Genomic DNA, 25,671 nt, shown 5'->3' on the forward strand with positions numbered 1-25,671 from the left:
ATGCTCCAGAGTCTAGCTACATTACTCATCATGAGACGGCAGGTAAAGTGACATTTCATCTTCAGAAATCGACTTCATGTGATTAGCAGTTTAAGAATTAGTTGAAGTAAAGTGATGTTAATGACCATAAAATAATGAACAAAATGACGATAAAACTGTATTAATTCAAAATGAGATAGTTCATATTTGACCTCGGAGCAGCTTGAATAAAAAAATATCTCACTTCAAGCTATTTCTGGTTGAAAGGTCTGGGGAAAAAGCTACTAAGTGGCCCTTGGGGTAAGATTTTGTTTTCAAATATTCATGTGCTCTGTTCTTAATTTGGTATTGGAGCCAATTTCAGGTTAAAGGGTTTTCATAAACAACCAAAGGCGGACAACACTGATGATATTTGATCATTAAATATTAACTATTACTTAATAAATACTCTGTGTGCACACTGTATGTACATTAGACACACAAACACGGCTGACACATGCCTACTATAAACATGTGACACACATCCAGCAAGCATGAGCGATTTACATACATACAACATAAGCAGAAGAGACATGCAGATCATGTTCATGTAACGCACTCAAAGAGCAAACACGTGTTTACTGTAAACATACATCCAACACACACACACACACACACACTCATGCACACACACTTAACATTACAGCCTGCAGCGGTGCACATAATCATGCTTTGACCTTCACATAAAGACTCTGGGGGCACCTCACTATTGATGAACAAGAGGACTATGTGTGTTTTTATGTGCACTTTAAATTGTGCATATCAAGTCTGCATTAATAAGATGTGTGTGTGTGTGTGTGTGTGAGAGAGAATCTGAGGAATGGTTTCCGTCTGCCATTATTACGCCATGTCTGACTGCCCGGCTGTCTCTCTCTCTCATATCTCACAGGCGTTCTGCTCCCCTTTTTCCTCTCCAACCAATCTGTCTCTCTTCTCTCCATCCTCCCTCTTTTTTTTCCTGGCAGCTATCTCCACATCCTCTCTGGGTCCGTCCTCCGTCTGCTCCCGCTCTTCCTCTTCCATCCATCCATTCATCCATCCTCGTCTCTTTCTTCTCTGGCTCCCTTCATCTCTGCCTCCCTCACAGTCTGCTGTCACTTTCCCCCTCCTCCTCTTCATCCTCCTCCACCTCCTTTTCTTTTTCTTTTTCTCCCCATTGAATGCTTTCTCTCTCTCTCTCTCTCTCTCTCTCTCTCTCCCTCCCTCTCTCCCTCTCCCTCTCCCTCTGCTTATTTCCTTTCGATCCACCACCAATTGACCCACTCCTGTTATTTGTGTGCTTCTACATTAGGCTGGTAAACTATTTCTTCTTCTCTTTCTGTCTGTGAGCTTATATCTTCAAAGACACTGTCATTACAAGCCTACACATGCCCCACTGCAGCATCTGTGCACATGTGTATTTGTATGTGAGTCTGTGACACTGCCTGTTTGCTCCTTTTCCCATGATTTACACTTTTTTTAACAGTGAGAGAACAGGCCAGAGTTTGAACAGAGGAGGAGCCCACACAGAGCCGCGCAGCTCCCACACAAGGCCCTTTATTCCTTTCTATTCTGTGTGTGTGTGTGTGTCTGAGGGCACACGTACACAGAGAAATTGTGTGCAAGTGTTTGGTTCGTTGGCTGTTGCCATGCCGTGCTTCTGCTTGTGTGTGCGCTAACGCTGAGAAAGAGGTGTGAGCTTCTATGAGGTTGTGCGAGGGTGTTACTAAGCGTAGGCGGGAGTGTTCACCAGCTCGGCTCGCACTTCCTGTCTTTCAACCACCTCCTCCTACTTTTTTTAACTCCCTCCTTCATCCTCCTCATCCTCCTCTTCCTCCCTCCTCAGATCTTCATGCGTCGCCTCCCGTTGCTGCTGGCGCCGAGGAGGCCAAATCCCAACGTGCCGCTGCTGCCTCGGCCACTGAGCGGGAATGCCAAACCCAGGCAGTTTCCATGGAGACAAGCAGCCCGAGCTGCAAGAAAGCCACCCACAACCCCACCCACACTCCTCCTCCTCCAGCATCGTTGTTGTCGCCGGTAACGGAAGTAGCGGCTAAGGACATGTCAGGCACTTCCACGAGCAGCGCTGCAGTGGTGGTGGGGGGGCTGGAGGACGACAAGGACAGGATTGTTGTGGAGATCATGCAGATGTACAGCAAGCAGCAGGAGAAGCTCAACTCCACCCTGCACAAGCAGCTGCAGCTGGAAATGGTGAGTTGGCGGTCGGAAAGAACAAAGACCAAGATAATTGAGCTCCTGACTAGACCATAACTGTCCACCCTATTAAAAGTGTCCTTGATGTAGATGTGGAGGTGATGTTCACCTTCGGCCAACCCCTCCATCTCTCCATCCCACCGCCTGAAAAAAAACAAGAGCCTATTCTGTCCAAATGTTGGTGTCCGATGGTTCAAAGCAATGTTTCACTAATATATAAAATATTGTTTAATATTAAAACACTCATAGACATAAGGAAACAGAGTTGACCTTCATTATAGTGACGTTCAGATCTACTGAGATATTAGAGAAAATATTGGTGACAAAATGTCTGACAGAATGAAATGTAAGCAAGTTGTGCTTTTATTGAAAATACTAGATTAGTTAAATTTATAAACACAAAAGTAGTCTGTCCTCTTTTCCTGCTTTTGTCTTTTTTTGCCCTTGACTACATCTGTAATCCCACTGAATCTGTTAAAGGTCAGTTACAAACACAGTTTCTGATTCTGTCTGAATTTAGGCAACAGAAGCATTAGAAGGCTGCAATCGAGTCCCTTGTGGCATCAAACAATTGACCTCCCTGTGGAGGGGCTGAAATGTAAAGCATTTTTCTCTATAGGGGTCAGTAAAGTATCACATTATTATTGTTATTTCCCCTGACTTCGTCTCTGTGTCTCCAGGAGCTGGAGGCATTGCGCGGGGGGGAAGCGGCAAGGCTACGGGAGCTGAGTGCGGAGCAGCGGGAGCTACGCTGCGAGCTGGAGGCCGTGCACAGTGAGCAGGCGCGGCAGCTTAGCCAGGCCCGCCAGGAACAGCTGGAGCTGGAGACCCGTCTGGAGCAGCTCCGACAGCAGGCCTGCGCCTGCGAGCCAGGGACACAACGCCAGCAAGAGGCCCACTATGCTGCACAGGTATGAACTTAGAGGGGAACACATGCATGCATGCACAGCACTGATTTTGGCATCGGAAACAGTCTGAGTGAATCACATTGACATATACAGTATGAACATTGGCTTCCATCACTTAGCATATGCCATTTTTATCTCAAAGACGTTACAGTGCTACACTCCAAACCAAGGAAGCGTCAGTCTGTCCTTGCATTTACAACCAATTCACACTTTATTTTCAATTTATTACCATGAATATGCAAGAATTTGCCTTTGCCACATATTTCCTCTTAAGGGCAGTGGAGAGTGTTTTCTACCAAAACCTCGACACCAGAGATGTGGTCATATTCTGTCTGTGATTGACAGTTTCCCAACTCAATAATCTTGTGTGTATGCGTGTCCAATGTGAGTCACTATGCTGTGGAAGAGTGTGAAAGCCCACATAAACGCACGCACCCAGAGACTTTGTTTGGGTTTCCACTAGACTTAATCTTGAGATATACTCAAGTTGGCCTGAGCTCAGGGCTGCAGTATCCGCCTCCTGTCTGTTATTGAAGCTCCAGCTCCTCCCGCCCTGCTCTCCTTGACATCATATGCATCTGTTTGTGTGGCCTGAAACTAGACATTTGTTAAGTAATTTCCCAGTTTTGCACAGATTTTCGGGTCTGAGTAAAAACACAGCAGTGAATCTGTCAGTTGCAGTTGTCTTTGTACATCTTTACTTGTTTGACTGATGTTGAAAATCACGCGATTATTATTATCAGGATAATTCTTACCTTTAACAGTAAGCTGTAGTAAACAAGGATAAGTCGGTGTCGGAGTATCAAAATGTCACTGAAAGAGCCATCAGTGGAGAGCAACAATCATGTTTTGTCTACAGTCACAAAATACAGTGAACCACCAGTAGATAGCCCATCTGCTATCCTTTACACAGTCTGTAATGATAGCCTACTAGCTAAACACTAAGCTGCTATCTGTTTGTCTAAATATCGTGTGTAGAGTCTGTTTTGAGGTAGAGTCATGTCTTACTGTATATTTTGAGTCTCTTATAGGAAGATATAAAATAAATCGTTGAAAATCTTAAGGGAGTTTTGTATTGTGTGATGCTGAATCATTCCCAGGCATCACAGAATCTTTTAATATGTCGAGAACCACCCGCCATGACTGTTAAATGTGATAATCTGTTAGACTAAATGTCTTCCAATGTGCTGTAGGCATAAGTTGACCTCATGTCTGTCTCTCTGTCTGTGTCCTCCCAGTTGTCGGAGCTGCGTCAGAGGCTGGAGCAGGCGGAGGCGGACCGGGAGGAGCTACAGGAGGAGCTGCGCAGGGAGCGGGAGGCACGGGAAAAGCTGGAGCGCACAATCACCCAGCTCAAGCGGCAGATGGCCCAGTCTGGCACAGTGGGAGGCAGCCCCTCTCCTCCTCTCACCCCTTCCACCGGACCCCCTAACGCCCACTCCCCGCCCTCCTCCTCCTCTTCCTCCTTCTCAGAGGCCCCAGCGGCTGGCCAAAAGTAACTGCCACCCCTCCGGGCGCCTCCCTCCCTCCCTCATTCCTCTCCCAATCACCCGCCAACTCTACAGACACAAACAAATCAGCCTGAAGCAGAATGGAGCTTCACATCTCCTCAGGCTGTTTTCAAGTTGTGCATCTCACCCTCTCCTTTTATTTCAGTGTAGGACTGACTTCTGTTTTTGTAATTTAACATCACTTAAAAGATTTTATGTTGTGTTTTTTATTATTCTTTCTTTTGCTCTCCTCTCTTTAAACAGTATTTAAAGATTTTTTTGGGCATGTATGTTTTAATTTATAATTTTTACTGAACAAACGGCTGCTTCACAGACAGGAGTTTGGTCAAGTAGAGACCAACTCAACCCATCACTATGTTTCTTTTTCTCCCCCCACGATTGTCACCCTCCTCTCCCTTCCCTTCATGCGCTCTCTGGATTCTGGAGCTAATGACTTGGAGATTTCAGACTTCAGCTCAGACACACAGACTCGTCTCAGCTCCTCACGAACGTCTCTTCATGCTACTACCTGGCGCAGCAGCCGGCGCCCACGGACACATAATGGCGCCTGGTTTGCGTGCCCCTTCTCCGTCTTTCTGTATGTACAGCCCAAACGCTCAAGTACCAGCGACTGCAGGAAACTGCATGGACATTTCAATACAGTTTTGTTTTTTTGCTCCTTTTAAAACACAGAATGAAAAGTGTAACATGTTAAAAAAACATCAAATCTATATGGAGGAGAAAAAGACCTTTACTGTACAAAAAAAGACAGATGTCGTAAAACCTCATGAAAATATGCCAATAGTGACGCTGAACTTGAAATGAGTGTTTTGAGTGTGACCCCTACAAGGTAGCTAGCTAGCAAATCGCCTGGCCTGGACCCCAGCTGCTCCTAACACAGACTAGTTTTCCTCTTCACTCTGCTGGGCAGCACCTGGACTCTCCTGTTGTAGACCAAACAGTCTGTCAGTTGATCCACCAGCTGCCCACTGTCTCCTCTAACCCCACCCCCACAGGAGGCCTCACCTTCAACTGCTGTACGCTAGCGCCATTGCCCTCTGCTGGGAAACTCCTAAACACTGTTGTTTTTCACCCACTTTGGGCTAGACAGTGCAACACTGTGCTGTTGTCAGGCTTGGCATGAAGAAGCTCACGAGCAGTGTGCACGTAACGCGCTCTCCTCCCCCAGAATCCCCTGGGAAAGGAATGTGTCTGGACACGGGGGCTGGCTGAGCCAGTGTAGCTTTTCTAAGAAAGAAGAAAGGCAGAGTCTCACATGTGTGGTAGCTGTACTGCGTTACCATAATACATACGACATCCTTGCATGCCCGCACACACTTGAGTGTGTCAGTGCAGTCCAGGCATTCAGGCAGAACAATGGCCCCGGCGTTCCCAGCAGATGATCAAAGCTCCAGTCTGTCCCTGTTTTCTGGGCTTTTTTTTTGTATCATCTGACTTCATTATTAGACGGTTTTATCCCCACCCTGTTTGTCAGAGCGTCATCTAAGAATGTGGGTCGCAGGTGAAAGCAGTTAGTCCAGGGTGGTTTGGGCCCCGGGTCCGGCCCCTGCTTCACATTATTCTGCCTGGCTGAACAAACAGCACCGGGCAGGGAGAGGAAGCCAGGGGAGGCGAGGATTGAGGGGAGCGCTCGGGGGCCTGGTGCACTCTTCCCCGCGGCAGGCTGGGTGGCCCAGACGCCGGAGGTACAGAGGGAGCCCTTTTTGTTTTGTGCCATCAAAATGGGGGCAGCTGTTGTTGTCTGGGGGCCTCTGCCCACCCTCGGGTGAGACTGTACAGGATCCCTCCCCTCTCTCTCTCAGCAACCTCCCTCCCTCCTCCTCTCCCACAAAACGACCGTCACTCACTCACACATACCCGTCCATCCATCTCCAGCGCCAGATCAGCTGGGGGTGTGCAGTGTTTTGTAGATGCCCAGGAGAGCGAGCCGACGTCCAGCCAGAGGAAGAGAAGACTTTTATTGTGTCAGTTGCCAGGCAAAAGCGCTTTTTATTGCCACTAAGGAGATCCCTGTAAGCGTGTGTGTGTGTGTGTGTGTGTGTGCGCGTGCGTGTTTGTGTAAATAATTGTTTAAAAAGAGATGGGGATCGGCCTCAGCTAAACTCTGAGCTTTTTTTTATGCATCTGCTATAAATGCAAATTGATAAGACATTCCACTGTGCTCCATCCTGTTCAATGCAGAGTTTCTTACACAGCTTCCCTTTACAATAACAGACCTTAAAGACCGGGCAGAGTACAGTTGTGGTTTGTTGATTGTCATAAAAGCAGGTGCAGGTGCAAGCCAGTAAAATCAAACCCATGCCGCAAATGTACACTCTACTGTTGTTCCATTTAAACCTTTATTGAAATTATGAAAGAAAATATTTAACGTATTAACTAAAGATTTATATTCACTTTGTAAATACAGTAGTCATTAATATATTAACTGTTCTTATATGAAAAATCTTCAAAAGGTTATATAAATCGGACCAGAACTAAGGCTTCAGATGTTTTTGCTTTGTTTTTTTTAAAAAGTGATCTTTGCAGATATCAGAACTCGGCTTTTGTCGAGTGGATGTGGGGGAGTGAAACGCATGGTTTACTGAGACATGATGCAGGACAAAGGCTAAATAGGAAAATAATACTTTGTTACACACTTTCCCCTCTTTCTGAACTGATGCATTTGTTCTTTGTGCATTTCATCTTGACGGACTGTTTAACGTGTAATGTTATGAGCTTTTTCCTCTTTGTTAAACCCCCCTCCCCTGAGCTAAATTGAAAAATGATTTGTTGAAGAAAATGCATTTTGGAAAAAAAGAAAACAAACAAAAAATGATGATTTTATTTTTTTTGCGCATGTTTTGCTGCCCCTTATGTTTTGTGTCACCGGGCCACTCTATCAATCTGTTCATTGTTTTAAAAAAAAGAAAAGAAAAAAAAGAAACATATTTCCTTCCACGTAACGCACAAACTATTGAGATGGCTCATATGCATGAACATGTGCAAGTTTTATATCATTATTGGTTTAGAGGTTGGCTAAATATAAAGTCAGATTATGAAGAACATAAAATGTAGCCTGATTTGATTTGGAAATGATGTGAGAGAGTGTGTGTGTGTGTGTGTGTGTGTGTGTGTGTGTGTGTGTGTGTGTGTGTGTGTGTGTGTGTGTGTGTGTGTGTGTGTGTGTGTGTGTGTGTGTGTGTGTGTGTGTGTGTGTGTGTGTGTGTGAGCGCGAGAGAGAGTATGTGTGTGTCTTTGTTGGCCTCCCACGTCTGACTGAAGCACAGCAGCTATAAAAAGGGAAAGAGAAAAACTTGCTCATGTAGCTCTGGATGTGTAGTTGTATGTTTTCTGATTCTGATCATATATCCTTGTCTGGATGTTTTAACATCACTCAAAAGATAATCAGTATTAGTTTATATTGACTTGATTACCTCTTCAGCAGAACAAGAATAAAAAAAAAAAATTTGAATTCATCACGAGCAGATAACGAATAATTTGCATTTTATACACAAGGGGGCGTTGTTTAGCTTCTTTAATTGTACACCATAATGGAAAAAAGGACAAAATGTAAATGAAAGGGAAGATCCCTTGTAACACAGTGTGCTGGGCCTTTTTGCATTTTGCAGTGTTATGAGAACTTGGATATGCTTTGTACAGAATTTTTACAGGTGTGAAGTTTGCCCAACTGATGAAAAAACAAGGTGAAAGGAGCAGAGCTTTACCATGTGAACGTATTTGAATACAGGATTTGCATACCCATTGCCTCCTGGCTATGCGAAGAAAACAAGTAAACAAATCCAAGGTGACCTTTGAACCATTTCGATGGCATGCTTTGTAGTTGGGTGCATAACTTTCAGCCAGTAATTATTCTATGCCAGTGTGGGAGAAGTAGGAAGTAGGGCTGCATTGGTGATTGATCACACAGATCACTGGTTATTAAGAAAAGGTACACCATGTTTTAATTTATACACATCCTGCTATAGATGAAAAAAAATATTCATGGCTTGGCTAAAAAGAACCTTTTTCCCTCTCAATGCTGTTCTGAAACATGAAACACAGTGTCTGTGTATGACCATTGCATACTACGTTGCCAATAATACAGTGTGATGAGACTTTTGTTCTTGCATGAATCGAGACACTGTTCTCCTACCTCATGTTGTGATATAAAAAGATGTTTTTTAAGCAGAAGACACTGCATCTCTAACTGTTTATCATTGATATTTACTAGTAAATTACATACCTGTAAATGCTTTTAGCTAATACCTCAGTTGTATCTAGTGTTTGTTTTTTTTCTGTTTTTGCCCTTCCCTGATTTCAGATCTTGTAAATATACCCTGTATAGACAATGAACTTGGATCAAATTCAAGTAAAGTTCTGTAGTGTCAAGCCAGTGTTGTCCTTTGCCTTTATTATCTGCTTGTGACGCTGATTTTCTCTAACTTCCTCTTGACTGGAAAAAAAAAATCCCCAAAATCAATTATTTATGGAAAAATGACAAAATATGCTGGTTCCAGTCTCTCAAATGTAAAGATTTCCTGTTTGTCTTTGTCGTATAGGATAGTAATGGGAATATTTGACATTTTTGTTGGCACAAAACATAAATGATAAATCAACAAAGTACTTGGCAGATAATTAAAATAATCACAATGGCAGCCCTCAGTATGTGACACATCTCCTGACACGTTTTCTTGGCTAAATTTGTAGAGCAGACTGTTTCATTAGGACCCCCCCACCCCCCTCGGCAAAATATTTGTTCTTATTTTGTCTATTGTACATTGTATTTTAGAGTAATCATTTAATTAATTATCAAGGATGCAAAATCAGGGCATGCAAATTGTCCTTTTTTATATCACATTCCACAAGCAAAAGTCCAACAGCTCACCAAAATGGCTCCTCCTGCTAAACCCAATAGGGACCTGGACCTGGACCTGGACCACAGACAGTTTCAAGAGAGGTGGACAATTCCTCAAATGGTTTTTCACGGAGTTTTCTGTCTCATCTGCAGAGAAAAAACTTTGACCTGCGGGTGACGCTAGATGAAAGGTCAAGGGAGCACCAAAGGCATTTGGATTCATTCTCTGGGGACCATGAATGTCTGTGCCAAACTTCATGTTCAATCCATCCAATAGTTGTGGAGATATTTCGGTGTAAACCAAAGTGGTGGATCAACCGACAGATCCACATTGCCATTCATAAAACTAGCTTGGCTAAAACCTCCCACCTTTTCTCTTTAAATACAAATGATTGTCTTCCTATAAGACATTTACATCTCAGCAGCTAATTCCACTTCTTCTAACACAAGTCCTGTGTGTATTGTTTGCTTTGTGCAGTCGTGTTCTGTCCTCTGCAGCCAAGCTAAATTAAAAAGTCCACTCACAGACGCTGTCGGGAGGAACTGCTGCCAAGCCCTGCGATGCTGGACAGACTGCACATAAAACGACTGCTATCTGAAGGCTGTTGAGGAAGCAGAGCCAGGCAATGTTCAGACCCAGGTATGCAGGGATTCCCACGGGTAGCAGGAGGAGCACAGCCAGAAAAAAACAGGAATGGGGCCCATGTGTTCAGAAATATATGTACGGCTTGGTGAACAACACTTCTTCTGGAGTGAGTCCTACTTTGGTCTGTTACTTGGTCTTTTAGAGAAGGATTTTTTAATGTGTGCTGCACCCAGCATGCAGTCAGGAGGAGCAACATAGCAACCTGCAGGATCTGAGAGGAGTGGAAGATCCTGCACTGGTGTATCTGGTTATAAGACACATCCTCCAAGACAGGAATGAAGTGGGACAGCAGGATGACGTACAGAGCAGTGAGGTACCACAGGAGGCCGGTCACAAATAAGCAGACAATCCATCTGGCCCTGGTGGTGGTGGGTTGCGACGTCTGAGTGACGGTGCAGAAATGGTCCAAACCAGCTAAGACTACAACTGGCCACTGCAGAGCACTGTAGACTTGTCCAAGGATTTGAACCAGTAAACATACAGGGAACCTGGTCAGCTTCAAGTCCAGGAGGACGACGTATCCATCAGCGTGGATGTGAAGGGTGGTGACGACGACAGCAAGGGAAACACTGAAAACTCCCAGGAAGCTTTTGCAGATGTGGTTCCTCTGAAACACATGGGTCCAGATGAGCAGACATTTTCCTCCCAGACCGAGCAGGATGGAGGGGAGTGCACCAGTTACTGTGGGACACTATGGGGACTCTGCTGCTGCTTGGGGGGAGACAGCATTTTTAGATAATAAATAAATAATAATAAATAAATTAAGTATTTCTCTATAACAATAAATATTCGTGGCTAAATAAGCAATAACAAGTTGCCAACATTGACGTATCATATTTATTAAGATAATATGGTGAACTAATTATCTTTGGGTTACTCACTGTGAGTGACCCTTTTCACATGCAAGTAGTCATGTGATCTATTGGTAGTATAAAAATACTGATTCTAGAAGCTTTAAAGTTCAGAAACAGAACAAAGCAAAAACATTCAAAAACATTCTTAGTTATTATTTATTAAGAGTTTAACATTCAAAAACTCACCACGACCGTTTGGCCGTTTGATCACATTTGACTGACATTGCGGGCAACATTAGCAAACAAATGTTCAAGAAGGATCCCATCGCTCATAGTAAGACGCAGATTGAGGAAATATGTTTTCAGGGCCTTTAAATTAAATAGACAACTTGCCTGACAAACGTCAAAGTCTAAAACAAGCTAATTTCATCACTACAGATATTCTGTATGGAAATAGATAGTGAATTACAAACAATTTGACTGAAAATAAAAATAAAAACACAATTTTTTCCCTTCTGCTCATACCTTATTTAAACATTTCCTGTGTCTGCATGGAGACAGTGTCCCATAGTAACCAGGCTCCTCTGTTCCTTTTTTAAACCAGTCTTCTAGTCAACGCTTGCAGCAGAAATCATCAGGGTGTTTGAGGTCAAGGAAGCTGAAATAACTAAACCAAAAGATGAACTGCAGATAGCAGAGCCTTCAATCCAGGGATGCCAAGCTTCCCTAAAGGCCACCATGTTGAATTTTACCTATTCACTTTCACTTTCGCTTGTCCAAACTGTCATTCAATCCTCAGCTGATTTGACCGTCACCTCCAACCTACTAAAGCAGGCCGTTTCACAGTCTGTAGTGACAATGATCCCAACCAGGAAACGGAGCACAGGTTATTACATAAGGCTCCCACAGTGAAAGTGATCCCCTGGGGAAAAGAGGGCAGTTACCATAAACTCACTGTATGCTCACACTCTGTAGCACAGTCACACTGTAAGTCCCTCAGAGAATATTATCTTTTAGGAATATTACAGCTATTTGTCTTGGGAAATGACTTGTACAGGATATTGTTTCAGGGCCGTGAAGGCACAGAGGGCATGTCCTCCATAATCTGATGTGGTGATGTTTACATTTTATTATTAAAAGTTACACAGTTTGGATTTTAAAAGGGGAACAGCAATATTTTATATACCGCGTCCTGCCATATTTTTAGGCCAAGAGATTGCATAAATAAATACTACATATTTTCTGTTTAAAAAACACCCCAAGGTCCGTTTAGTATCTATTTTGAAGCTTTGTAGAAATTTAACTTTTCATTTTATCTGAGGACTTTTCGTCCATATTGGCTTAAAAGTTCATCCCTCACCTTTGAAACAGCAGTTGACAAAGCCACAAGACCCACTCAGTAATAATGTTTATCATCTGCTGTTTCCAAGGTGAGGAATGAGCTCTCAGTCTCTGCAAACTTTCTTTTTATATCTATTTCATAGAAAAATAGCCTGCACTGAAGAAATACATTTTCTAAAAAATAAAGATAAAATGTTGGTGCAGACGATGGTCCTTTGACCGAATCATCACAATTTTTCAGATTGTGTCACCTTTTGCACATGGGATTAATTCATTGTTGGAGAACTCTAATAATTCTCAGTCTGAAGGCAACTTTTCTATGAAATGGGGCTGTTGATTTTGGCTACTCACATCTGACACTATCTTTTAAAAATCCTGGATTCAAGAGTGAAAACTCTCTCACAATTCTTAAGATTTTATATTTGGCATGTTTTTTTATGTTAATTGTTTTATTTGCTCTTATGTTTGTAAAGCACTTTGTAAACCTGTAACACACCCAGTTGCCAGTTTATTAGGTACACTGAGGTAAAACTAATACAGCAGTCCTGCATCTAACCCCACCTTCATAAAGGCAATAAAGTTAGAGAGATATTGATTAAACCTTATGATCCTTTTCGAGGATGTAGTTTATCAAGATGTTTTGCATTAGAGGTGTTTCTAATATTTTGTCACGAACTTCTTTAGTCGAAATTGTGAAAAATCGAAAAATGTTCATGTCTTGTTTCACCACTCCAACAGCATTTGTCTTAATAGTGGGCTGGGCACTTTTGCATGACACAATAGATAAATTATTAACAGATTATCTGTTGGACTGCTGTTGTTCCAGACTGCATTCGTTTTTGCTAGGTGTACCTGATAAACTTGCTGTGTATAAATAAATGTTATCATTATTACAGCTATTTAACACATCTTTATGCCACATTTTATTCCTGGCAGAGGAGAAAAGACTCTTAGAAATCAGCTTTTGGACCATCATGCAGAGAGACTCAACAACAATAATAGAATTTACAAAAATGTTTATTAGTCAATCACAGGACTGACACATACATACAGCGCCTGGAGAAAACTCATTGAACTCACAAAATATCCAGGTTTTTTACACATGTGCAAATTATATCTGTGTGCTCAAAACGTTTTCACACATGCACAAAATATTTCTACAGCTGCAAAACTTTATTACACATTCAGATACCAGCATGCACATTTTTTCACATACACACAAAAGGTGATATACAACTGCAGGCTGTGAAATTATTTGTGAACATCATTTCACAAGCTCAAAATATTAATGACCTCTATTTTCTTCCATATATATTTTGAGTACTATATATTTTTGTACTTTTACTTAACATTTTGAATTCAGGAACTTGTAACAGAGTATTTCTACACTGTGGTATTGCTACATTTACTTACAAACAATATATACAGTTGCTTTTATACATATATTATAGCTATACACACAAGGTTTGTACAGTATTTGCCATATCAATGTAATATGAGTTTTTTTAATTATAGTGCAAAAAGAAAGACTTTGGTTTTATTGGGAATTATATAATGTGTAGTATAACATAGCAAAGAATATTTATTATATAGTATTAATATCATTATAATTATCAGCACACTTTTATATTTCTTTATTTATTGTTTAATTTTCTGTTGCATCGTTAATCGTGTATCTGCACTTGTCTGTATATTATATGGCTTTTTGATATTGGTATGATCAAAAACCAATAAACAGAGTCTATGTATTAATGGATTATAAATAAACACCGTTTATAATTAAAAACTGTGGATCACTCCAGTTGCTTCGCTCCATGCCCTGCTGGTGGTTGTAATTCTGTCACCAAACATGGCGCTGTTCCTTTAACCGAACAGCCGTCCTGCGCAGATATCAGCTCTCGGTGATGTCCCTGAACCGGTCCGCAGGAAACGTCAACCACCCCCCTCCTCCCGGCGGTCATGCACTGTTTTGTAACATTTCCGCTTTTAGAGTTTGACGGCGCCGTCTGTCTTTAAATACACGTTTTGTTAGCGTCTAAACACACTCCAGTCCTGATGAAGTAGTAGTGATATGAGCATGTTTGCTTCTTTCTGACACAGTAAGGCTTCATTTTGTACACAGGCTCAGAGCGGTTAGCTAGTTAGCTAGCTTAGCTGCTAGGTAACGTTCGGTGTCAACAGACCAACGGTTTTTAAATGTGTCTGACTGACAGTTACTTCTGACAGTTATTCAGATGTTTTTGTGTCCGTTGGCTTATTATCTACGAGTCGTGTGTCGTAGACGTCAGCTTATCTCACTAATTTTGGGGCCAAGGTCACTGTTGAACAACACAGGAAAGAAAAAGTGAATTTTGCCTTAATTCCGATGTGAATATAGCGTTGAGGTTAATGCTAAAAAGAAAATTGCAGACATTAACTTGATATGTGTTAAGTTAACGTTAGGCTGGTTGATTTATTTCCCCCCTTATTTCATTAGTTGGATAGTTCAATTAAGGTTTGACTGTGTGCTGCGGCAAATCAATATAGTCTGTTTGCTGTAGGACATAAACTAATGACTTGAGTGATTAATAAATCGATTTTTCCAGGTTAAATATTTACTCTGAAAGGGCACATACCCACCCCATCCAGTATTCAGTCTCAGATTAAGTCTTAAAAGCGTCAACAGGCAAAAAAACTCATAGACAAAAGTAGTTTTCTATTTATGTGAAATGGAAAAAGGCTTTGTTTCATTAACCTGTTTTTTATCAGTTAATCCCTTCAGCATTTCCTTTGGTTGTAGTCAGCTAAGTAGTTATACTGTAAGTTACGTTATGTATAACTCTTAAAATAGTTGAATTTATGGTCTTCATACATACACGTGCAACTGATGGTATTATTCATTGTCAAGATTTACCACCATTGTTTTCTTCAGTTCGTTTATTATTATCATTTATCATTTTGTCTACAAAATAGTGAAAATGTCCAGTGTCATTTTTTCCAGACCCCGAGGTGTTGATGTCATGATGTCTTTAAAGTGTTTGATTTGTCTGACCAACAGTTAAAAATCCCAAATTTATGGTGATATAAAACATAGAAAAGCAGAGCTGGAGAATGTTTGGCATTTTAGCTTCATTAATGATTTAAAATGATTTATAATAGTTGGCACTTAATTTCTTGGAACTGACTACTCAAGTAATCTACTAATTGTTTCAGCTCTACTTTAGTATTTTCAGTAATTCATAGAATCTTATAGATTGTTTCTTTTCTTTAAATTGCCAAAATAAAACAGATGTTTCTGTGTTGCTTTCCTGCAGAATGGAGAACTCAGAGGCCAGTCCATCATCGGGGCCCCTGGCAGACAGAGGCATGGTGCGACCCTCAGCACCCTCAGGTCAGCTGTCAGAGTCAGCCAGGTCCTCCAAGCACAGGGAGCACCCGTCCAAGTCACCTAGGAGACGACGGAAGGGGCCGAGGTCGCAGCGACGGGGGGGTGGTCATGAACAGCTGCTCTGGGAGATCGAGCGGCGGAGGTTGCCAGGCCAACACGAGCACTTGGAGCCCTCTGGCTCGGCGAGCGACACAGCGGAAAGCTCTCCTAAGAGGTTTGCACTGCTGGTTGCCAGCTGGTCCCCCGTGCCACTGGTTCAACTCTGTTGCCCCGGACATGAGGTGATTGTGTCTTGACTTGGCCTCCTCTTTTTTCCCTCCACACAGGAGAGCCCACTTTCTACATGGACCGTATCCAGCCACTCACTTCGGACCCAAAGCCTGCATTCTTCCCAACCCAACTTCAGTCATGTAAGCATGAGTGCTGAATGAGTCGAAACTTTGTGTGTACAAACTGTTTGTCGGGGACGTTGACACAGAGAAGCTTGTGTAACCGTGTGAGATAAGATAAAATGAGAATGCTGTGATTGGATGTGACATGAAATGGGATGGCTAAGAGAACAGACCACAGATGCTTATTGTCACCTGGTCTCAAGAGTGTTTCCTTGGACTTGATCTGAAAACACACACAGATCCGAAATTACCTGCGCAATGCCTGTCATCCACCACGCAAAGGAGGAGAGAGACAAACGGTAAAGAGGAGAAAGAAAGAGAGTTTTTCTATAATCTGATGTTTGGAGTTTGGACGTCACTCCGACCGACGTTACAGTGTCATAACAGTTAATGAATGACTGCAGCTGTTTATAAGACATGGTATCATTGTGGCATTTGACTTTACTTGGAACTTGTCGGGATCCAACACACTGAATGAAAGTCGCAAGACAATGTGATTAACAGTCAACTTTGCTATTGTACATAGCATATCTGGGTTGTTTGTTTGTTTATAACATATTATTGACAGGTACTGATTGTGTGTGTGTTAAATATGTGCATTTGTGTGTTTGTTTTACTCACTTGTGTGTCTGTTTCCGTGTCCCAGGCACATCCAGGACCCAGCCAGCCAGCGGCTCACCTGGAATAAGCCTCCTGTCAACGTGCTTGTCATCAGGAAGATCAGAGATGAGAGTCTAGTTGAGCCTTTCAAGGAGCTCTGCAGGTTTCTAGTGGAGGTACAGGATCACAGGATTTGATATGTACTACAGATATATATATATATACTATATGTTTATTATTATATATGTTTTACGAGATGAATGTTTTATGATGTTAATGTGTGATTGAGGAGGCAGACTGTGGCATCTGAAAAAAAGACAGGGAACAGATTCTGATTGTTTCAGATGTCTTGAGATGCTCTTAATTGTGGTTACTGCACACATTTCGGACCCAATCCGAAAATGTTTTGATCATATAAATCTGAGGTGTGTTCAGGCACAGTACACAATTGAAGTTTCAAAATCTCAGAATTGCTTTGAATCTCAGAATTTACATTTTTGTCCCAGCCTTTTGTCATGTTGGCGTGGGGGTGTACAAACTACACAACTGATCTCAGGCGAACTGTAATGATTATAAGATTATTCAGCTCGGAGCAAATTTTTTATTTTCAACATTGCTGTGTGGCAGATTAGTGTGTATCAAACAAAAGAGCAGCCATAAAAACAGCACAAACTGCGATCAGACATCTAGAGCAACATAGTTGACTAAAAATGAATAAACTGCCAAAAGTTAAAAGCTGATTCTTCGAAAGAATTAGAGACAAATAATATAGAATGTCCTCAATCTGATTATAAGCACACAGAGGGTTTGGACCTTTGGCTACAGGATATCTGCAAGTCTTGAAAAGCCTGAAATAGCCTTGAATTCAGGCTTTAGATGGTATTAAACATGGTTGATTATTAAACTAAAAGTGAGGTTGTTGAGACAGTGGATGTGCGTGTGTGTGTAATGTTTTTTGTGGTCTGTCAGAACCGTCAGACCTGTAGCAAACACTGGCACTACTGCCAGTTACAGCAGCTATAAACACATTTTTCATTAGTTAATCCATCCATCCAGTTTTTGCTGCTTATCTGGGCCCAGGTCACATTAATTTGATTAATTATATCATTAGGAAGTATTGTTATGTACTGCTGAGAAGTACTAACAAAAACGTGTTAAGAATAAATCATTCTAGGCCATATTGTCTGAGTAGTATGAGGGTTTTCCATCACACTTTAATACTTTGCCCGTTATTATCGTGAAACTGGTATTTCAATGTGGAATTAAAAGAGTCTTAAATTTAACTTGGTGAACCCTGCAGAAACTCTGGGTTTGTGATGAGATAAACTTGAATTTGAACTTAACATTCAAATAATTGCAATGTCACTCAGGCTGCAGATGCACTCTATGTTCTTTTACTGCATTGAACTCAGTATTGTAGTGACACCATCAACAACACCATCACCACCTCCACCTGCAGCACTCAAATTTCTTTTTGGGACAGGCCAATCGTGGCAAAATACTTTACAGATGAAAAATCTGCATTTTGTGTGTATCTCAATAATAATTAAAAAATGGTTGTTTTCCAATGTTACTCTACTGCCTGTATTAAAATCCGTGGGGTGACTTTGAGCTTAGATTGTCCATTTCCTTTATTTCAGTTAGTTTCGTCTTTGGCCACTAGTAAACTAAACCCATGTTCCTGCTGAGAAAAATGTGTCCAAGAACAGAATGTCCACTGAAACATTTGTGGCACTGAAGAGCAACAAATCTTAACAAAATGAATCCAGAAAATTAAGCAGACATGTAGGTGAAAGTTACAGTCTGGTTTCATGCAGTTATGTCACTTTTCGGGCCACACATTTCCAAAACAAGCTGTGCTTTGTGCAACAAGAACCCATGTGTTTGCATTCCATACAAACATCGTCATATTAAACTACACATGCCACATGCTCAACTTCATTTTAGAAAGAGTTACTTTTGTGAGGCATCTGTGTGTGTTTTGGCTGTCGTCACCAAAGTGTGTCTTTGTGAATCAGGAGAAGCAGATGATGGTGTACGTGGAACGCAGGGTAGCAGACGACGCTACGCTGTCAAAGGACGAGGCGTTCGGGTCCATCCGCAATCAGCTCTGCACCTTCAGAGAGGGTGAGACTCCCGTGTGTCCTAAAACCTATCACACAGTAAAGACACAATGCTGAACTAATGGCATACATTTGGATAATACTATGATGTAAGATATGATATTAAAGATAAAAGTTAAGTAAAAGTGAAGAAGTTTCAGCTGTAAAATGTGGAAATTAAAGGTACTCATTCTGAGGACAATATGTCAATATGTAAGAAGTACTTTAATGTTGTTGTGTTTAATGGTGGTTCTGTTGAGTAGTTTAAACAACAGCAATACAAAATACTTTATGAGCTCTCACAAAAAGGTGAGATACCAGTATGTCCTTTCTTGTGCTCGACTACTTTGTTCATTTCTGCTTTTAAAGCTAAATATGACTTTAGATCACATTAATACTATAGAAAATATTTTACTGCGGTCTTCTGTTGTCTTCTGTTGTTTCCTTTGGTCTGTTAGATAACCATATTTATTTCCAAAGGATTGCATGAAGCTTTTTTCTTGCTGTAAACGCAGTTGCTGCCGGACAGAGAACGTTGTTATCCAGAACCAGTTATCAAGAGTTTTCTTTTGTGCATAGTATAATGCTGTAAAGATGAAAACAACATATTGAATATAGCCGTGTTTTTGCCCGCCTGCAGGTTATGATGATATCTCTGACTGCATAGACTTGATCATCTGTCTTGGTGGAGATGGGACTCTGCTCTACGCCTCCTCTCTCTTCCAGGTAATCACACTTTTATCGGTTGATCACTGCAAGCAAGCTGAACTCACATGGCTTAAACATTTTAGACTACATGAAATTACTTTAAAAGGCAACATTATGTCTCTGTATTTATTCCTTTAAATCCAGTAAAAGAAATATAATTTCTCATATCTTGTCCTTTCTAACCTTTGGGTTTAATACTGTCAAATCTACAAATCTGTGATTAACACAGATGTTTTGATGTGGTATCATCGTATTTTATCTTTACTTTACAAAGGTTTCCTTCTCTAGGTTGACTTGCTTGCTTTTTACCTCTTTTCTGTTTTTGTACGACTTGTCGTAATCCTATTGTGATCACTGCAAAAAAGAAAAAAGTCAGCAAATTCTGTGAAACTATTTGCCTTTTGAAGTTGCCACCTCATGTCTCACTATCAGGTTGCTGAACATCATTTGAAGATCAAACAAAACAAATGACAGCTATGGCTAATTGTTTTTGAAAATTCAAAACTGCATTTTTTATTCTGTGATTCTAAAATTAGTCTCTGTATACACATTGTGTGAAGAGGCTACTATATACCGTTTAGTAGTTTACTGTATAATGGCTCATAATAAGTTCTCTCATGAGTTTAATGTGTATAAGATATACCATAACCATAGAGTACAAGGTAAAATATTTGAATACCAAATGTGTACAGTACTGTGTACTAAATGTAGTTTAGCAAACAGATGAGTTTTTGGGTCATGATGCTTAGAAGTGTGAATCCAGTAGAGCGGTCTGACTGATTTTTATGGCGACATGACTTTCTTTTCTGTAGGGCAGCGTCCCTCCGGTTATGGCATTTCACCTCGGCTCTCTGGGTTTCCTCACGCCCTTCAAGTTTGAGTCATACAAGACCGAAGTGGCCAAAGTGTTTGAAGGTAGAGTGCAGTTTCATATGAACTATTGGTCTCCTGAAAGTTTGGTTTAGTCGTTAAAATAGCTCGACACATATCAGTACAATAAGTAGATTTTGTGTGTGCGCTTATGTTTGAACGCATGTCTGTATGTGGGTTATCAGGCAACGCAGCCATCACTCTGCGCAGTCGACTGAAGGTGAAAGTAGTTAAGGACATGCTTCAGAGAGCAGGCCAGCCGCAGCAGCAGCAGCAGCAGCAGCAGCAGCAGCAGCAGCAGCAGCCGCCGCAGGAACACAACGGACTCCTTCCTCATGGACACGCCAACAGCGAGGCCGGCAAGGTCACCCTGCAGCTACAGGTGAGGACCGAGACGCATAAGAAGAAGTGTCCATTTGGGCACATATGAGCCTCTGGCTGTCCTTGAGACCTCTTTGTTGTCAAAGTGTCATAGCGGTCATTTCCCAATACTTTGAATAGTAGATAATAATAATAGAGAGGACTTATTGATCTAAAAAATACTCAAAGCAGGGAAAAGACGCAGCCCCTTTTCCCTTTGATTGGTCAAACTCCACACTCTCAGCTGCCACAACACAGTTTTATTCACACAATAAGAAAGTACTGGGTGAGACTGGAGTCAACATCAGACATGTCTAATGAAGTTTATTGACCTTAGAAACAAAGTTGTGTTGTCAGCTTCTCGACTTGTCTAAAAAGAAATCAAGATAAAGAGAGAGCTTGTACGCAAATGAGCTGAGAGCACAAGCAAGCGAGAGAGAGAAACGCAAAGCGCAAAGGCGAGAACAAAGCGAGCAAACGAGAGAAGCAAGCGTTAATTAGCTGATTGTTTCATCGCAGATACGTACCAAAGAGAGACAAATGACCTTAAATCACTCAGCAGGCAGAACATTGGAGACTGACGTAGTTTTCATTCTCCTTTTCCTCCTCTGCATGTCTCCTTTTGCATTCATTCATTAGGTCTATACAACAGTAAACAACAACAGGATAACTCTTTATTGTTGTGTCCTCGTGTGTGACAATTGCGTCTCAAATGCGGTTGTTTTTTAATCAGTGATTGGATTAATCTTCATGCTGCTTCAGATGCAGTGGAAACACAAACATGGATGTTTAAAGGAGAACTTTTAGTTTCTGGTTTAGTTCGTGTGGTTCCAAAGTTCTTGGGAATATTTGGCTGAAAAGGGCTCGTATGATCACATTTTGTCCTCTTTATTCCTTATTCATTCCTGATCACACCAATAAAAATGATGCTGTAAGCCCGTAAAGATGATGGAGGCTTACTGTGTGTGTGTGTGTGTGTGTCCCTTGTGTCTGTTTCATTCTGGGTGTGTTTGTGCGTTCGTACATGTGTACAGCTCAGCGAGCGAGCCGGGTTTCCTTGGCGACAGTCATAATAAAGCTGCTGGGCGCATATACGGGAGAGAAAGTCGGATGTTGTGAAGTTCTTTTAGAGCCAGTTGCTGTGGAGACCGTGGCGTCAGCAGCGCACTCCACGCCGAATGGATATTTAATGAGCTCTGACGCTCTCGGTCTGACACACTCTGTAACTAAACAACATGCCTCACTGCTGCAGTCATACACACACACACACACACACACACACACACACACACACACAGAGCTGCAGTTTGTAATCTTCAGTTCAGCCCTCTCCTCTTTCGATTCTCACTTTTTTTTTTCCGTCTCATCGATAAAAGACAGTGATGGATTGTTCTGGTCTCTGAACCTGAGTTTGACCTCACATTACATCACGTCTGCTGCGTCCAGCAGGATGTTTGACGTCAGTACATCTGCCAGACATCACTGCTCAGCACTGCAGTACGCTGTGTGACTGACTGAGTGTGGAACATGATTTGTATGCTGCTTGTCTGCTCACCAATATTTTTCTCTGCTTGTAGTTCCCTGGTGTAATGTGGGGTTGTAATGCACTGTAGCCCTGCGTCTGTTGCTGGCTGATTTATTGTTTTTATTGAGTGAATTGATTTAAATCTTGTTTCATATTTACTGTCTGTGAAAAGAAATTACATACTGAAGACTGCCCTATTGTGCTCCACACCACTCTGGCTATATAGAGCTTTTCCACATTATACAACAGGAGCAGTGCAATTATTTAGTCTTCATCATCGCTGCCAAAGAGGTTGAGTTTTGAGTTGTTTGCCTGTTTGTAAGCTGGACGTCTCAAGAATTACTTAACAGATGTTTTAGTGCAGGTTTAGGCCACTAGCCAAGAAAAACTGGTGGGCCACCATGTGGCCATTTATATACTTTACAAAATCTTTACACTCTGTTTTTCCTTTTTAGATTCATTCATTAGTTCAAGATAAGTTAAGTCTCAGCCCGTTCCTATGTGAACAGATTTTTTACCATTTTTTCAGCTCTCCTTCTGTACTCCTGAACATATTTGACTGACTCTGGAAAGGAAACATTAGTTTTTTCCATATTCCATTCCAATGTCCTGTTATTGCCTCATATATTGCATATATATGTAGATGCACATTAACACATGAAATCATTTATGGCATTTGGCCTATAGATGGCACTACAGTAACATGATTCATTTAAGTGGACCATGAGTCTGATTTTGCTTGTACAAAGCCTGAATATTTCCAAAGAGGATTTAGTTTTACTCCAAAATCCACATGATCACCATTTTGAAAAACTATTGAAATGTCAAATTGTAAGATTGTGCAGCCTCTGTGGAGTTCTTCTAATCTTAATTTAAATCTGTGTGTGTGTGTGTGTGTGTGTGTGTGTGTGTGTGTGTGTGTGTGTGTGTGTGTACAGGTGTTGAATGAGGTGGTGGTGGACAGAGGCCCGTCCTCCTACCTGTCCAATGTGGACTTATACCTCGATGGGCGACTCATCACCTCAGTGCAGGGAGACGGTAAGTGCAGTCACACATTTGTTCCTGTCGTGCGATTTCACTCTGCTGACCTGACTTGCTGACTTTTTTTTTACTTGTTTCTTTCTCAAACTGAAGCAGAGTAAAGTGATTTGTTGTAGTAGGGTAACATGGACAGAGAGAACTACGTGCATTTGAAGCAGATCTGGTAAATGAATATGATAAATGTGGTAAATGTCCTCTCTGTCCTCCAGGTGTGATTGTGTCCACACCTACAGGCAGCACAGCGTACGCAGCCGCAGCAGGAGCCTCCATGATCCACCCCAACGTACCCGCCATCATGGTCACCCCCATCTGCCCACACTCGCTCTCCTTCAGGCCCATCGTCGTCCCTGCTGGGGTGGAGCTCATGGTAAGACTGAAGGGGAAGAGGCTGGACTGATCTTAATACACGCGCTCTGTTTACAGATCAGGAGAATCACGAGCTGCCAGAACAGTTTCAGCTCAGATCTTATAAATATATGTTTATTTTTTATTGACAATGTTGTCTATTTCCAGGAGGTTCGGCATTTGTTTTATTCTTAATAGCTTCATACACACCTGGCATAAGCTCACAGGTTTCTTTTTACTTGTAATGTAATTTAAATCCTTAAAAGCTGCTCCTAGTTATCAGGTTTTTTTTGCCAAGCCACTTTTTAGCTCTGCTAGCGACATGGCTCGAGGGATGGCGGTGTCGGTTTTAGGTCTGTCAGCCACTTTGGTCTAGACCGAAATATCTCAACAGCTATTGGATGGACTGCCACGAATGAATTCTTATCACTTTTCATCCAGCACCATCATCTTCATCATCCAATACTCTTAAGACCAAATACCTAATAACTAATGAGATTCCCATCAGCATCAGCTGTTTAGTGCTAATTAGCAAATGTTAGCATGCAACATGCTACAGTACGATGGTGAACATTATACCTGCTAAACATCACCATGTTAGCGTTGTCATTGTGACATGTTAACAGCCTCACAGAGCCTCTAGCATGACTCTTATATAACTCTTATAACATCTCTGTCTTGGAAACTGAAAGTCTGTCCTCTTCTCCCCCAAAACAGATCACCTTGTCTCCTGATGCCAGGAACACCGCCTGGGTGTCGTTTGATGGCAGGAAGAGACAGGAGATCCAATATGGAGACTGGTAAAGTTCATTAACCGTCATTGTCAGCTGCCATTTCATTTTACAGATTTCTTTTTCTTTTTCAGTTTAAGATTAATTTGCTTCCTGCTTTTCTCCCAACAGTATCAAGATTACTACGTCTTGTTACCCAGTGCCCTCCATCTGTTGCCATGACCTGGTGTACGACTGGTTTGAAAGCCTGGCTCAGTGTTTGCACTGGAATGTGCGCAAGAGGCAGGAGCGACTGGCGGATGTCTCGGACTCATCGGACACAGAAAACTGAATCAGCGGGTGTTTTTACTGGCCTACGTTAAAGACATTCAATTGACGCTCTCAGCAGCTGAGTGAGTGAGAGTGAGGGGATCAGAGTTGTTCTGGGAGAACCTCAAGGCCACCCTGTAAACATCTTCACGACACAAACGATGGACTGTGAAGGCACGTGTGTCTACAGCCAAATTAGTGTTACATTAGTCCCTGTACATGACTAGCATGTACAGTATTTTATACACTGAGTCATACATGTGAGTAAGCATCCCATTACATTCCAGTTCACACACAATCTAATTTTATCTGTAGCTTACAGGGAGAGAGCATGTTTCTCACATAGAAATGGGAAAAAAAACTATTGCAGTTACTAAAGATTACAATATATTAATACTCTGAATGAATAACCTGTGTTTGTTAATGATCAACGTGATGATCATGGTGTAAACTCTAGATGTTACTGGCATAAACTCGGTGGGATTATAGGTAGAAAAACACTGATACATTGAGTGTAAATGTAAATGTGTACATACAGGATTCTAGGATACATTTATTTAATGTGATATTTAAATATTTTCAAGATGGGAGCTTAAAAGACTTGAAACTGAATTGACTTTTACTGAATCAGCCAAAGACAACTGTGTGTGATTGTTCCAGAGTCTACTTTCTGTACGCCCTAACAGTAGCTGTAAAGAACTTTTTCATTTTTAAATTGCTTTCATAACTTTTACAAGTCAGATTGCAACTTGTAGAACCAAATATCTAGAAGGAGTTGGAGGAGCTTCTTGTTGTCAAAGTCTGTAGCAGAAGGGAGTAGCATAAAAAATAAAGCTGAAACACTTGCCAACTTGTTAAGTCTGATCCTTGTGTGAACCCAACCTCTCTGAGTCATCCTGCTATGCAGGATTATTTTTAACGTCAGCTACAATAAAACAAATTCTTATTTGACATTAAATTTAAATCTGGAGTTTTTTAAATAATCGCTTTAAGGTTCTTTCAGGACCTCTGGACTTGCTGGTGTCGAACTTCACTATTGAACTGAGGGGTTGCCTCTCACCAAGTAGGAAAAGATG

At 41.6% G+C, this 25,671-nt stretch overlaps 3 protein-coding genes across 3 annotated transcripts in view; 2 read left to right on the plus strand and 1 right to left on the minus strand.

Annotated features, from left to right (window-relative positions):
• Window positions 1-4,665, plus strand: part of skila (SKI-like proto-oncogene a) — a 28,063-nt gene extending 23,398 nt beyond the window's left edge. The window contains exons 5-7 of the mRNA XM_070919216.1: window positions 1,844-2,208; window positions 2,892-3,122; window positions 4,358-4,665. Coding sequence (XP_070775317.1) covers window positions 1,844-2,208; window positions 2,892-3,122; window positions 4,358-4,618 — 857 coding nt within the window. The 3' untranslated portion in view covers window positions 4,619-4,665. The remainder of the gene's footprint in view (window positions 1-1,843; window positions 2,209-2,891; window positions 3,123-4,357) is intronic.
• A 5,307-nt stretch (window positions 4,666-9,972) lies between these two features.
• gpr160 (G protein-coupled receptor 160) lies at window positions 9,973-12,103 on the minus strand. Its single transcript, XM_070918743.1, is given in 3 exon segments — window positions 9,973-10,152; window positions 10,154-10,791; window positions 12,091-12,103. Coding segments are annotated over 3 exon segments (831 nt in total).
• A 2,113-nt stretch (window positions 12,104-14,216) lies between these two features.
• nadkb (NAD kinase b) lies at window positions 14,217-25,440 on the plus strand. Its single transcript, XM_070919014.1, has 12 exons — window positions 14,217-14,344; window positions 15,539-15,826; window positions 15,939-16,022; window positions 16,651-16,780; window positions 18,626-18,731; window positions 19,347-19,432; window positions 20,227-20,329; window positions 20,470-20,666; window positions 23,108-23,207; window positions 23,420-23,577; window positions 24,273-24,355; window positions 24,458-25,440. The coding sequence occupies exons 2-12, from the start codon at window positions 15,540-15,542 to the stop codon at window positions 24,615-24,617; spliced, it is 1,494 nt and encodes a 497-aa protein (XP_070775115.1). The 5' UTR covers window positions 14,217-14,344; window position 15,539; the 3' UTR covers window positions 24,618-25,440.
• Window positions 25,441-25,671: the final 231 nt, after the last annotated feature.

This window comes from Enoplosus armatus, chromosome 14 (genome assembly GCF_043641665.1).
Source record: "Enoplosus armatus isolate fEnoArm2 chromosome 14, fEnoArm2.hap1, whole genome shotgun sequence".
Lineage (NCBI taxonomy): Eukaryota > Metazoa > Chordata > Actinopteri > Centrarchiformes > Enoplosidae > Enoplosus > Enoplosus armatus.

Excerpts from the sequence above, each read along its gene's own strand:
- nadkb (XM_070919014.1), top strand. The coding sequence starts at position 15,540 with ATGGAGAACTCAGAGGCCAGTCCATCATCGGGGCCCCTGGCAGACAGA. Across the intron at positions 16,781-18,625 it reads TCTGCAGGTTTCTAGTGGAG|AAGCAGATGATGGTGTACGT; the intron begins GTACAGGATCAC and ends GTGAATCAGGAG. Across the intron at positions 19,433-20,226 it reads ACGCCTCCTCTCTCTTCCAG|GGCAGCGTCCCTCCGGTTAT; the intron begins GTAATCACACTT and ends TCTTTTCTGTAG.